The following is a 13,301-nucleotide window of genomic DNA, read 5'->3' as shown; positions in this document are numbered from 1 at the left end:
TGTCATCATCCAGTTCTAGCTAGCACCTACAGTACACATTTCAGCTGTGTTGTCTGATGGGGAGAAAAGGACCATTAGTTAATCAGAGAGCTCCATAAGACCTTTCTACCCAAAGATTCATGCATTACAAACATCTGGTGAAAAGTGGGGAGGCTATTTCAAATAGCAAAATATTCAAACTAGATTCACTTTAAAAGCAATTCATTGGACATACTTTGCTGATCTGGTTACTTCTTAAATTGGTTGAATGACTTCATTTGTAGACAACTATTTGAGCTGCATATTTTTCCAGAGAGGATTTAATTTTTCACCAGGCAAAATCTACAAATCCATGTTTTGAAAAAATACAATTTAATCAAAAACAAAAACAAACAAAACAAAAACCTCAAACATTGTAAAAGTTATAGACTGCAGCCTCTGTCCCTAATTTGAGATAATCTCTTTTAGGTGACTGAACCTCACATGACCCCCAAAGTTTTCCTGGAACCCATGTGTTTACTTTCATCAAGTAGCCTAAAAATATAATACAATGTATGTCTTTGAAAACCTGTACTTGTAATACTTTGCGTACATTTAGCCAATAATACGAGTTACACCTGATTCAAATGATCGGCTTGTCATCAAGCTCTGCTGGAGCCTGATAGTGACCCATTCATTTGAATCAGGTGTGTTGGGGCAGGGACAGAGCACGGGTCCCTCAGGTCCTGGAATGAACAAAACCGGCTAACTCTTGACTCTTCTGACTTTTTACTCAATACACAGATACACTCACAAACCACATTCATGGACTCATGCTTTTGTGAAACACATTCTAATACAAGCATTTTGAGTCAGCTTAAAAATCCTCAAGGGATCGACGAGCTATGTGGTTAGTCGTCAGTTTCATTTTAGGTCAGCACTCTGCGTTCTTCCTCTGCCTCTGAATTAAACAGCAGATGGAGCTGTGAGGCTTCTCCTGACAACATACATCACTACAGACTGATGCCTATAAAATTGAAAATGTAACTTACATGTTTCACACACTTTTGTTATTCATTAATTCCCTGTTTTTCCCCCATGACCACTTCTTTCTTTTGACTAAAACTGCCTTCCAGTCAACAAAAAGGTCCAGTCTCATCAAATATAATGCAATCCAAACCTTGTAACAGCCCCTTATAGAGTCAACATTATATACATTATCCATACCTTAAAGCAGATTTGTCCTGTATATATTAACATGTCACCATTCTATTGCGCCATTTTCTCTTTTATTATTCCTTTGTTTTGTTCCTACTTCTTGTTTTTTATTTTTCCCACAGTGGAAATTCTAAGCCACGTGTAAAAAAAAGAGCCAATCACATGTGTGAAAGTGTAACTTTCACATTTGGAAATGTTTTATTCATATGTGAAAACAGCAAATCAGGAGAGAGGGAACTTTCACATGTGACATTTCCATCTTATTTTTTTAAACTACAATGATAACGTGAATAATAATTATGAATAAGATGACTGGAAGAAGAGGTAGGATTTTAAGATTTTGTTGTTGATTTAGATGTTACAAACCTAACCCATGAATCATATGTCAGACAAGCTTTAAAGGTCTGTTTGCCTTTAGAGCCCTCTGGTCCCAGGGCCATTTGTCTCTTCTCAGGAAATCAGCTTTAACTGCCTTTGTTTTCACCTTTAAAACAGAATCTGACAAGATTTTCATGATCAAAAAGACCCTACCCTAACCCTTAGACCACACAATTTCACCTTTCATGTACTATTTTATCTAATTTCTTATTTGATTATCCAATTTTCTTCATTTACCTTTTCAATCCTTTAGTCTGGACTGCCTTTTATTTCAAATTTGTCTCACTTGTTATGTCACTTAGACCATTTATCGCTATGTTTTATACTGTTATATTTGTTCACATTTTACATCTCTTTATTCTGTAATGTTGCTTGGCCTTAGTTTGTATTTGTGGAGCAACTAAAAGCAGAAAAATGTTTAGTCATCTGGTAAAGAGAGAGTCATCACTTTGTTCCAATATGATGTTTTGATGTTGGTGATTTTCAGGTGACACAGACGTTCCTGTAAGGTCGTGTCTAGACAAGGTTACTATAAAAGAAAAGACTGGTACAAATGATCAACACAAACACAATCTGTCAGCCAAATAAACACAACAGTAAGACAAATATGAAAATTTGAAACACAAGAGCGGAACCGGCTTTCCATCGTGGGTGACAGATACATTGATACGTAGACTAACAGAAATATTTGGTTGAAATATGTTAACATTTTAACATTGGTGTAACTATATGTTTTTAACTCATGATCAGTTTGTTGGCATATAATTGAGCTTTTAAACAGATTAAGATTAAGAAGATTAAGTTTTACTATATCATTTTCCTTTTTTTAAGCATTGTCGAGTATTCTGTTATTTAATTATGTTGTTTGAGATTGAGACACAGAACAATATTGAGGAAAGAGATTCGTCTATTTTTTGTCATTAAGATGGCAACGTTGCACTAATGGGAAATCATTTCTGATTGAGTGGTAACTTATTACTTTACTAACTGATTGAAGAACATTTATTCAAGTGCCGTACAATTTTGAGGTACTCTACCTGATCACTTCTATTATGTTACTTACGTCATCAGGTTTTAGAGGTAAATAGTGTACTTTTGATATCACAACATTGATATTACAACTGGCCTTTTCTTACTGACAGATTAATATTCTTCACATAAACACGATCAAAACATGATTGATTATTGTAGATAATCACCAAAACAATTGATTCGTTGAAATCAGTTAGAATGACTTCATCTGTACCAGCTACGACTTTAAATATTAAACAACAACATTGAAATGTCACTTACAAGTTAATACATTAGTGAAATATCCAATTTTATAGGAATAACTGAAGTAAAAGTAACAGTTTCACGGTGTAAAAGTACTCTGTTACAAGTAACAGACCTGTATTTGTAACATAAGCATTACCAGGAAAATATACTTAAAGTATCAAAAGTAAAAGTACCTGTACTCACTACAAAGTGACTCCTCTCAGAGTGTTAATGTCCTGAAATATATCTTTTTTTAGAATCTTATAATGATCTAGATAATAATCTGTACACACAAGTTATTGTTTGCAGCAAGATATAAGATATTTTTATCTGGATTTACAGGCTCTCTGTTAGTTTAAGTACCTCAAAATTGTACTTAAGTACAGTACTTTGCCTAGTTCTACTTCAAACCACTTGTAATAATGTACATTTAGGAGCCATTCTCTAGGTACTTTTACATTTAATACTTTTTGCTGATAATACTGTGCTTTTACTTAATCAACCCTTTGAATTGGATTTTTCACTTCATAGTATTTCTACTTTTATTATATGATTAAATACTTCATCAACCATTGGCCTTCATTATAGTGTGTCCTTGTGTTCATTTGCATTCTTGTAATAGTTGTTGTTCACATACCTAATAACTGTTTGTCCCACTTTCTCACATTCTTTTCAAGTCTAATGACTTATGAGTATCTGACATAACGGTGAATGTCTGGCTTCCCCTCTGCTGCTGGAGGGCGGGGACCACAGCTGGGGGCGGTGATGGGGAACAACGTGCTCTGTGTGTACAAGCAGCAGCGATAAGACAACAAGCCAGTCACACTTGAGGCAACAGCACGTCACAGATCTGCTCTCACAGCTCTTTAAATCACTTTATCACGTTTTAGGTCAGAGCGGAGACCAAGAGGACGACCTGTTGAAGATTTCAAGGCAACACCGCTTCTGACATGCACTTTGATAGATGTGAGTATTTGTGCTTTTCATTTGTTTGTGAGGGCAGATTACATGTGTCACTGCTTGTGTGTTATATTTATAGCCTCACAGCCTAACGTGGAATGGTTTTGACAGTGATGATGACAACTTAAACTTAACGTTTTTAAGTAAAACTTAACTTTAGTTACTGACAACATACAGTACTTGCTTTAAACATTCATTCATGAGTTAAAAATGGCAGTTTTGACACTCACTTGAATGACTCATTACATACCAATCCCTCCATCTTAAACACATGTTGTGACTTTATTTGGGACTTTAGATGATAAATCAGGCTGAAATGAGCCTCTGTAAACTCCAAGTGTGTTTTTAGCCCATAGTTCAATAGGTATTTTAGATTAAATACCTATCAACTACAGTTAAGTGAGGCTTTCTTTCACTTTTCGCTGAATTAGATCAGAATTCGGGTGAATCCAAGAGTCAAGATGCTTGGGGAAACCCTAATGCACCTCCACCCCTGTTAGGTTGTTTTCATTTCCCCTTTTCACGGGTACCAGACAAGCAAACTGTGTGACGTGACAACCCAACTCTCTGTTGTTCATGCCTTATTTTTACGCTGGGCTGAATGATTACACATTTTGTCATGTCGTGTTGTTGAACCACAAAATGAGGAAATTGGCTCTGCACTGCTTCTCTCTTTCTCTCAACCAAAAGAGAAAGGTCGTCGGAATCCCCAACTTCCCACGCACATGACTCAATGTCCAGGGGTTTCCACAACTCCTATTTGAATGTAGCACAGAGTAGCCCAAAGAGATGGGGGCGATTGGTGTAAATCTCAAATGTGTGTGTGTGTGTGTGTGTGTGTATGTGTGTGTGTGTGTGTGTGTGTGTGTGTGTGTGTGTGTGTGTGTGTGTGTGTGTGTGTGTGTGTGTGTGTCCAAAGATGTCCTCTCACTCTTGACAAGCTCACTTCTAGTTTCTCTTAGCTGATGTTGCAGAGGAGAGTGTTGCGCAAATCCTCTCATCTGGTAATTTCGACTGTTTAATGTAGATTGTGAAGTTACATGTTGTGGCATTACATCATAGCAACGAGGCCAAAGGTGGCCTTTTGTTGTAAAGATCAAATGAGTCAGGATTGAGTAACCTGTAGTAACACCTTCTGAACTTGAAAATGAAACTTGGTGTCATCAAAATGTACTGACAGACTGATGTCATTTATTCTGATAAAGTGACCTTTACCATGTGGTGGGGGCATGTCACACACAGCAGCACAGGAGCTCATTGTTTAGGACAGGTTTTCACCTGGAAGTGAGATTGCTGAGAGAAGCTACGACTAACTAACAAAAGGCTAAACTGGCAGGTCCATGAACTCGCATTTCTCTCTCACCGTCCGATTTGCATATATAGCCCTATTTATTTATTTTTTTTGCAACCTGTATTTACTCTGTTGAATAGAGCTGTCTCGTCCCTGTGCAGCTCCCTCACCACAGCAGTCAACATTCACAGGCTCAAAAGACCAAAATGACAAGAGAAACATGTCACTTCTTCTTCTGTGCCTCCCAGACATGTAGGTGCAACAGAAAGCACAAGGCAGCTACACGTGTTGTGGTGACGTGCCTCTGACACACCAAAGGCAGGAAGATGCGGTTTGCGTTTCTGTTCAGCGTAATGGAGCGAGACAGGAAGATGTCATAGAAAATGAGCAGTGGTAATCCCATGCTTAGATTTTCTGATGAATCTGTCTGCTTTTTGCACGGCCACACAATCTGTGTTCCTAATGGAGGAGGTTTATCTTTGCACCCCGGTTCCACAGACACGGTGGAAATATCACTTTATCTTTCGCGTACGGGCTGAAGTTTTTGAGGAAACAACCTGTGTGGTCACATCATTTTAGCTGGAAACATCAGAATTCTGTTTTGTAATGTTTTTTCCTATTTTTTTATTGCCTTACCTGTTTAATGGAAATGATAGTGGTGGGGGGGAAACACACTCATTAGATAATGGATTTGATATTGATGTCTAAAGGTGAGCAGAAAGTTGTCACCATGGAGAAACTGAGCAGGCAGTACCATCCAAGTCATAACTTTTTAATGTTATTATTCAGACCTGAATTACTTCAAATCAATAATCTAAGCTTGCAACATGATTTCTATCTTCTTTCTATGGTCTCACATTTGTCAACCTACATTTGTAGTATTTGGTTTATTGACAATTTACAGCTTTAATAAAGTCTGTCTTAATGAGAGTAAGTAAATATTTAGATATGCTCACCAGTGACAGTAAACAAGACACACAAAGGAGCTATCCATACTTGAGAAAGCTCAGTTGACAGTTAAACCCATCTACATGTAATTACCAGAAATGAATCTGAAAGGACAACAAGAAACAAATAATTCTGATGAATCCTTTTGGTAATTTTTCGATCAAAAACACCAAACATTGTTTTGGTGCAGCTTCTCCAATGTGACAACTTGTTTTGAGGGGGTTTCGACTATTGCTCAAAGACAACACATTTGAGGACATCACTTTGGGCTCTGGGAAATTGTGATTTCTTTTTTTCTCTGACATTATAGATAGACCAAAGAATTAATAAGTACTTGAAAGAAGATGAAATGAAAAAACAGTTTTTCTGTTTCACATCCAAACTTGAACATCCATCAATTGTGAACACAATTTATGACCAAGTGGTCACTCCTCTTGACATTCCTTTTGTTTTCCAGCGCCGAAAGAGAAGCCGTGTTGCACTCTGCCCACAGTGAAGAAACTCTTGGAGGAGAAGAGAAGGCGTGAGACGTCCTCTGCAACCCCCTCCTGCACTACGGCCAGCACGAGTCCTGTTCCTACAACTACTGTGACAGTAAGGCAGCACACAGAGGGACTCAGCGCCTCACTAAATATTATATCTATATTTTCGTAAAGACGTGATTGTTTATGATTTCTTCTTTTTTCCCCTTTCTCCCAGCAGTTGTCTGCATCGGAACCATTTACCTGTACAGGTAAGAGTAGGACAACTTCCACACAACACTTAAAGGTGCAATGTGCGAGATATGGCCATCACTTTAGTATAAAACATTAAAAAAAGGAACTAACATTATAAACTGAATTAGAAGAAATAACATTGACACTATGTCAAAGACTTCTATGTATTATGTTGCAAATATGTCTACTGAAGTTAGCATGCTAACGAGCTAGCCCTGGGCTGTCCTGTCTCATAATATCACTTTGTACCACAAGAGGAGATAGTCCCTATTCCTGTATGTATGTTAGCAGCTACTTTGCTGCGTTTCAGAATGTCAGTCTCTTTTTTAGCCAAATAAATTAACAAAATAAACTCACAAAATGTCAAAAAATGAACTATTTTACACATATTTTTCTCATTAAACCAAAAAATACAACTGTATACCTTCTGAATTCAAGTTTCTATCTTTTACCAAACAAAGAAGAACTTAACTGTAGCTAACTATAGGCCTGACCTCAGCCGGTCTCGGGGCTATTCGGGACCAGTCTAGTGTCTGGCTGTCTTCACTATGAAGCTGCTGAGCCCTGTTGCCCACAATGTAAACACCAACACTTCCCCCTTGTTCAGTCAGCTAATAGGACCACTACCTGCAAGGCTAACTAAGCTTACTAGCTAACGACAGCGAGTAGCAACAGCCAAAGATATCTTTAGCAAAGAGCATAGTAAGCAGCAGTTGGTGATATGGTACCGCCTATATTTTCTGGAGGTGGTCAAATCTTTACACATTGCACCTTTAAAAGGATAAGTCCGGTGATATACTTTGTTTTACTTACTGTAAACAAATCACATAAAAAGATCAAAGCTAACAATGAGGTGATGCTAACGAGTATTGTGTATGCAGCTAAAGAGTGATTTACTGACATGGCTCTGGGCTACAAGTTTCTTCATGATGATGAACATGGGAACTGTATTATATTTTTGATCCTCCTTCCTGCTAATGTAAATACTCACTAGAGCACGAAATCCATGGCAGGAGATGGTCCCCAACAGATACACTTTTTCTCTGTAGCTCTCTAAAAGCTCCAGTGCCCAAATGATTTAGGAAAGTATAGTCAGAAAGTACTGAGAAACAGATTAACACATTGCTGGTTTTGGTCTTTTCATGAGATATATTGACGCTAACAAAAATGTAGACTATGAGCAGCCTTTTTCTTGTAATCATCCGATCTTGAGCATAATGTCAAAAAAATATTATCGACTGAGTCATCGATGATGAATAACAGTTCACCCTCTCCATTCTAGGTGCATCAAGCAGCTACTCAGACATGGCAGTGAGCTATGAACAGTGGCCTCCAGCACCAGAGTCTACACTCAGTTACTACAACAGCCATCCAGGATCCAGCTACATGCCGGCCTACAGCCTCCCGATGACATCTGAATACGGCACACAGCAGCAGCAGGTCTTTGGAGATACAATGCCTCAGACTTATGTAAGAGAAATCCAGTGTACTAACATGTTGTGTCTGTAAGTGCACAATCAATCAAGTCTTAAATTACACCCTGCATTCCTTTTAGCAGGAGTGCCCTATGCCAGTCGCAGATCCCAGTATGGCTTCTTCTTGGTCACTTCTGGGTCCCGGTCAGACCACACAGCTGAGTTTTGCTTCATCGATGGATGCCACCAAGCTGGAAGAGGCCAGGATGCTGTTGAGCGGGATGGACTACACCAGAGCCACCAGGCAGGATGAAGACGGAGACACGTGAGTGGTTCAAACAATCGCACATTTTCTTCCCTGATTCACCTAAAACCTCTGCTGCTGACTATACTGTGTTGTTTAAATGTGCATATATGAGTGCACAATTATAATCCTCAATTGGAGTTTTGTTTTCAGCTGCAAGCTAAAAGTGAGAACCTCATGTGCAGTTTGACAATCCTAGAAAGATGTAGTGCACATAGTCCAAATATGTCAGTGAGTCAGCCACTAATGCTCAGTGATTAGAAACTCAGATAAAATGGAAAGACAAATGCAACTGTGAAAAGGAATAGTGAGAAGTTGGTTGTGGGGATTACAATGATTTTCCAGCCTAGCTTGAAACTAATTTATCATGTGCTGTTGTTCTGTTAGCATCCTGCACATCTACGTTGCCAAGGGGCTCAGGGAGTGCGCCTTTGTTGCTGCAGAGAGGCTGCGGGATGTAGGCAGGCTTGATGCCAAAGAACACAAGGGAAAGGTATGACAAAGTGTGCAAAGTTCTCTGTTTCTTTATATCACAAACATTACACAGGATCATCATTTCTAACTTTAAATTGTGTGTGCTCGTGCAGACTGCTTTACTGGTGGCGGTGACGGCAAACCAGCCAGAGATTGTGCAAGATCTGCTGTCATTGGGAGCAGACATCAACGCCTGTGATGTTAAAGGGCAAACTGCTCTGCATCTGGCTGCTCACTATGGCTTACCTGTCGTTCTGCAGGTAAAGAATTACTCAAATACTACAGTATGACTATCACAGCAGGTCAGAAAAGTTATACAGAGCAGACCCTAACAGGAATTCTGTTTTTTTGCAGGCAATTCTGTCTAGCAGGCCGGCTGTCAACCTGGAGGCGCGCAATTTTGAAGGTAATTTCATGTTTTACCAGTTGTTAGTACAATGTAAATGATGCACTAAATGCTTGGGGTGGTAATCACAGAGTAACTCACGATTCACCGCGATAACGATAATCTCACGATACAGAATTTAGGCAATAATCGATACATTGCAAGACAATCATCTATTGATACATCACGATATCTGTCCAACTGAAGAATGCAAAATACCACTGAAGAGGCAAAGTGCAGGAATTATGTATTTATTCACTCCAGTTTCACAGAAGAAAGATGAAACAATGTTCAAAAAGTGCAAGTACTAAAAGTCTTAGTGCCTCTTTATCACACACACTGACTGCATCATTCCAGTGTGCCGCCTGTTTTAATTAAAATATCGATATCTGATATATTATCGATAATCGTATCTCATGAGGAAGTATTACGATATATTGCTGTATCAATATTTTGTCCCACCCCTGCTAAATAGTTGAAATCATGATACTACAACGACAGGCTCAAGGGGCTCTGGTTTCTCTTCTCATGCACTGATTTGCTTTGCTGAACCACCAATCAGGACGGGCTCTGCCGCAGATGCTCTGTCAGCCACAGATGCTCACTGACGCTGCCTGATTTGTCAGTTCCCTTTAAGATATAATATGAAATATTACTGCTTTGAAATGTCTAAAAATGACGAGACATTTGTCGTCTATTTTGGTGAGTTGTGTTCTCACATTATCCCAAATGTTTTAAACTTTGTTCAAACTCAGAGAAATACATCATTTTACACAAGATAATAGTACGTTTAATTTGGTCGCCTGTCGCAATGTTAGTTGTTCAACAATGAAGACTCCCATGATCCTGTGGTACTCATGTTTTCTTTTGATTGCGACACCCAAAGCAGCAGAAATTACCTACTGTGCCTTTAATTAAAATTCTACATGTGTCTCCTTTTTCACTTCAGGTATGACTCCCCTCCACTGTGCGGCCATTTCTCACAGTCTCACCATGAAGGCTTTCTCCAGCAGTGTGCTGGTTGATGTTAATCTTCAGAACAAGGCTGCAGAGAAGCTCTCCTGTGTGCAGACGCTTCTCAATTACGGGGCGTCCCTGCTCAGCCAGGTACAGGATAGTTTTCCCCATTTTCTGAATGTCATATGAGCCATTAAAACACAAATGAATGGACAGATTAGTAACCGGTGGGTCAGCAATTAGCTACAGCAACATCAAAGTCTAGCATTCTAAACACTGACCTTTCAGTCATAATTATAGTTCATAGGGGAAGTGCCCAGGGTTTATCTAACTATGATGATGTCATAGATTGACTTAGTTTCCCCCTCCCTACTCTCTCTTTTGTGTTTGACGCTTAATGTCTCAGTCTGACTTGTGGTTTTGTCTTGTGGTTACATTCTGTTCTTTCCATCACTTCCAATTCTCCAATTCCAGGAAATCAAAAGTAACAAGACCGTGCTGCACTTGGCTGTAAAGGAGGGGAATGTTGATCTGGTGCGATATCTGTTCAGGATTCCCCTCCAAAACATGAAAGACTTTGTCAACTTGAAAGTGAGTCCCACACTGACGTGACACTCAGAACTGGATTTTAAATTATGCTTGTGTTTGCGGGTTTATGTGAATGTTCAAACATCTGCGGTACTGTACAAACACCTGACTGTAAACCCTCTGAGTCATGCTGCATTTTCTCTATAGGCTCACGGCCACACAGCTTTACACATGGCAGCTGGTCTCCATGGTAACCCCCACCAGGCGGAAATCCTGCGGCTGCTGCTGAGCCGGGGAGCTGATCCCAGCATCCGCAACCTGGAGAACGACCAGCCAGCTCACCTGCTGCAGAGCGGCCTCCAGGGAGAGCAGGTGAGCTGCCCCATCATTTTAACAGCCAGCCAGAGACATACTGTCTCATCTCAGTTGTTATCAAGGGTAATTCATTTATCATCCTAATTTATCTTTTCATTTCCAGCTCAAGCTCATGCTGAAGAAACGGAGCGCTTCCTCTCGTCGACGTAACGTGTCCTTACAGGACCAGGAATGATTTGAACCACTTGTAATCCCCATTTAGAGGGAATGAGTCTTTAACATGTTGCCTCTGTTGACAAGGGGATTTATTGTTATGTTGTTTTGGGAGTCTCTGGCCTATATTTTGTTAACAAACTTGTTTAGCATATTAATCTCTAGATACAGTTTGCATTGGATTATGGATCATGAATCTTAAATTACCTCTGATTTAGTGTCTGTAAAAATGTAGTGCTTTATTTATTTTTCCATGCACAGGGTGAAACATTTTACTCCTCCATCGAGCCGTTTTAACAAACTGCTCCTGCTGTTGTTTTATTTAAATTCTGACTGTTGGAGACACTTCAATTTATGTATTTATTCTGGCCAAAAAATTGATATTTAACATTTTGAAATGAAAACCTTTAAATGAACAGAAATGAAAAACATTCTTCTACGCACAGAGTGAAGTATTATCTTCAAAAAGTAGATGCAACACTCAAAAAGTAATTTGCCTACAACAGTGACTTTAAATACTTTAATTACATACAAATTTCTCATCTCGTTTTATTGCATAAGTTTAATATCAATTGTTTCTATAACGTTGAGCCAATGTGAAAAAATTAAATCACTTAGTCTTATTAATATAAATGAATGCTGTCTTATACATAAACTTTGGGTGTTTATTCAAGTTAAGGGGAACTTCTAAATAAACTAAATGTGTTTATTATTCAAGTGTTATACAGAAAAGTCTTAGTTTCTATCTCCTGTAATAATCTCAAGTCTCATAGTCAGATAATCCAATTATTTAAATGTATTCGCATTGACTCAACATGATAGAAAAAAACTTGAACTTGTGTAATAGAATTTAAAGGAAAATTTATACTTAAAGGTGCATTATTTAAGAATTGGAGGACTGTCGAATTCATACTCAAAACAAATGGGGAGCAGCATATTACCAGAATAACCGCTAAATGCTGCTAAGTGTAGCTACCGTGAGCTAGTCAGCTCAGTTAGCTGTGCAGCTAGCGGTCCAAACTGGGAGTTCAGAGCACTGGGGAAGCACAGGAGCTTTGGACCAGGACAGGCTGGGGTCTATTACATAGACACCATTATGTCAAAACTGCTATTTCTTCACATCCTCGCGATGATTCTTACATAATGTACCTTTAAATTCACTGAAAGCCAATGTTTTAGGCTAATTGTTTTCGGCTAGTTATTTGTTTTGAGTGTATAGACTGTGCTGTGGAAGGTGGAGTAATATTCATTTTCCTCAGAGGCTACACTCCCAGGTTAATGTTGATTTCTATGAAATCGTTTAGTTCATCTCCAGGACAATGTCCCTGAAACCCCTCTGACCCTCTCGTCGAAAGCCCCCATCATGATAAGTTATCATATTGATACACTGAGTGATGGTTATGATTTCAGTCAGCATGTGTGCTTATGTTAAGAATGTGTGTGTTCAAAGTGAGAATAATCAATCCTGTAATTTAACTTTCTTTCTGTATGCATCATACTTTTGTGTGTAACATCAGGTATTTTCTATTGAGGAAAGAGAAACTTTACTGTGTAAAACTGTTATGTATTTGAAACCGATTGCGACAAAGAATGTTCTTATCACAGAGACATTACATGAGTAAGTGCGGTGACAAATTGTCTGACTAACTGTACATTTTAGTCATGAGTCATGAATAAAAGTACAACAACACTGTGTTTAAAAAGTTCCATCAGATTTTTTGAAGAGTCCCACTTAGATCTGGCTTCAGATATTACCCGGATGGAAAATACAACATCCCACTAGAAAGCTGTGTCAGTCACTTTTAACTTTTTATTTTTCAAACCCGACTTTCACCGACATTTACTGCCGTGGCAGTGACCCTTAGTCACAGGTGAAATGAGGTCTGGGTTTGACTATAAATTGAGTGATAAGTAAGCCTTTTACATATGTGTCATCTTTTACATTAGACATTGTAAATTCCTGTCACAGGCACAAAGGAAAGAT

The 13,301-nt window shown here is 38.8% G+C and overlaps 1 protein-coding gene across 1 annotated transcript; it reads left to right on the top strand.

Annotated features, from left to right (window-relative positions):
- The first annotated feature begins 3,629 nt into the window (after positions 1 to 3,629).
- Positions 3,630 to 13,013, top strand: nfkbid (nuclear factor of kappa light polypeptide gene enhancer in B-cells inhibitor, delta). Its single transcript, XM_073484567.1, has 12 exons — positions 3,630 to 3,777; positions 6,468 to 6,604; positions 6,710 to 6,743; positions 8,009 to 8,196; positions 8,285 to 8,466; positions 8,833 to 8,938; positions 9,033 to 9,179; positions 9,274 to 9,325; positions 10,254 to 10,411; positions 10,736 to 10,852; positions 10,997 to 11,161; positions 11,268 to 13,013. The coding sequence occupies exons 1-12, from the start codon at positions 3,762 to 3,764 to the stop codon at positions 11,337 to 11,339; spliced, it is 1,374 nt and encodes a 457-aa protein (XP_073340668.1). The 5' UTR covers positions 3,630 to 3,761; the 3' UTR covers positions 11,340 to 13,013.
- Positions 13,014 to 13,301: the final 288 nt, after the last annotated feature.

This window comes from Pagrus major, chromosome 17, assembly GCF_040436345.1.
Source record: "Pagrus major chromosome 17, Pma_NU_1.0".
NCBI classification, from domain to species: Eukaryota; Metazoa; Chordata; class Actinopteri; order Spariformes; family Sparidae; genus Pagrus; species Pagrus major.
The sequence above is the reverse complement of the archived record's forward strand: the minus strand, read 5'-3'. Positions and strand labels throughout refer to the sequence as shown.

What these genes read in the sequence shown, in the direction of transcription:
- nfkbid (XM_073484567.1), top strand. An exon ending in TTCCTACAACTACTGTGACA is followed by an intron (nt 6,605 to 6,709) that starts GTAAGGCAGCAC and finishes CCTTTCTCCCAG; the next exon opens with CAGTTGTCTGCATCGGAACC. An exon ending in CAGGATGAAGACGGAGACAC is followed by an intron (nt 8,467 to 8,832) that starts GTGAGTGGTTCA and finishes TTGTTCTGTTAG; the next exon opens with CATCCTGCACATCTACGTTG.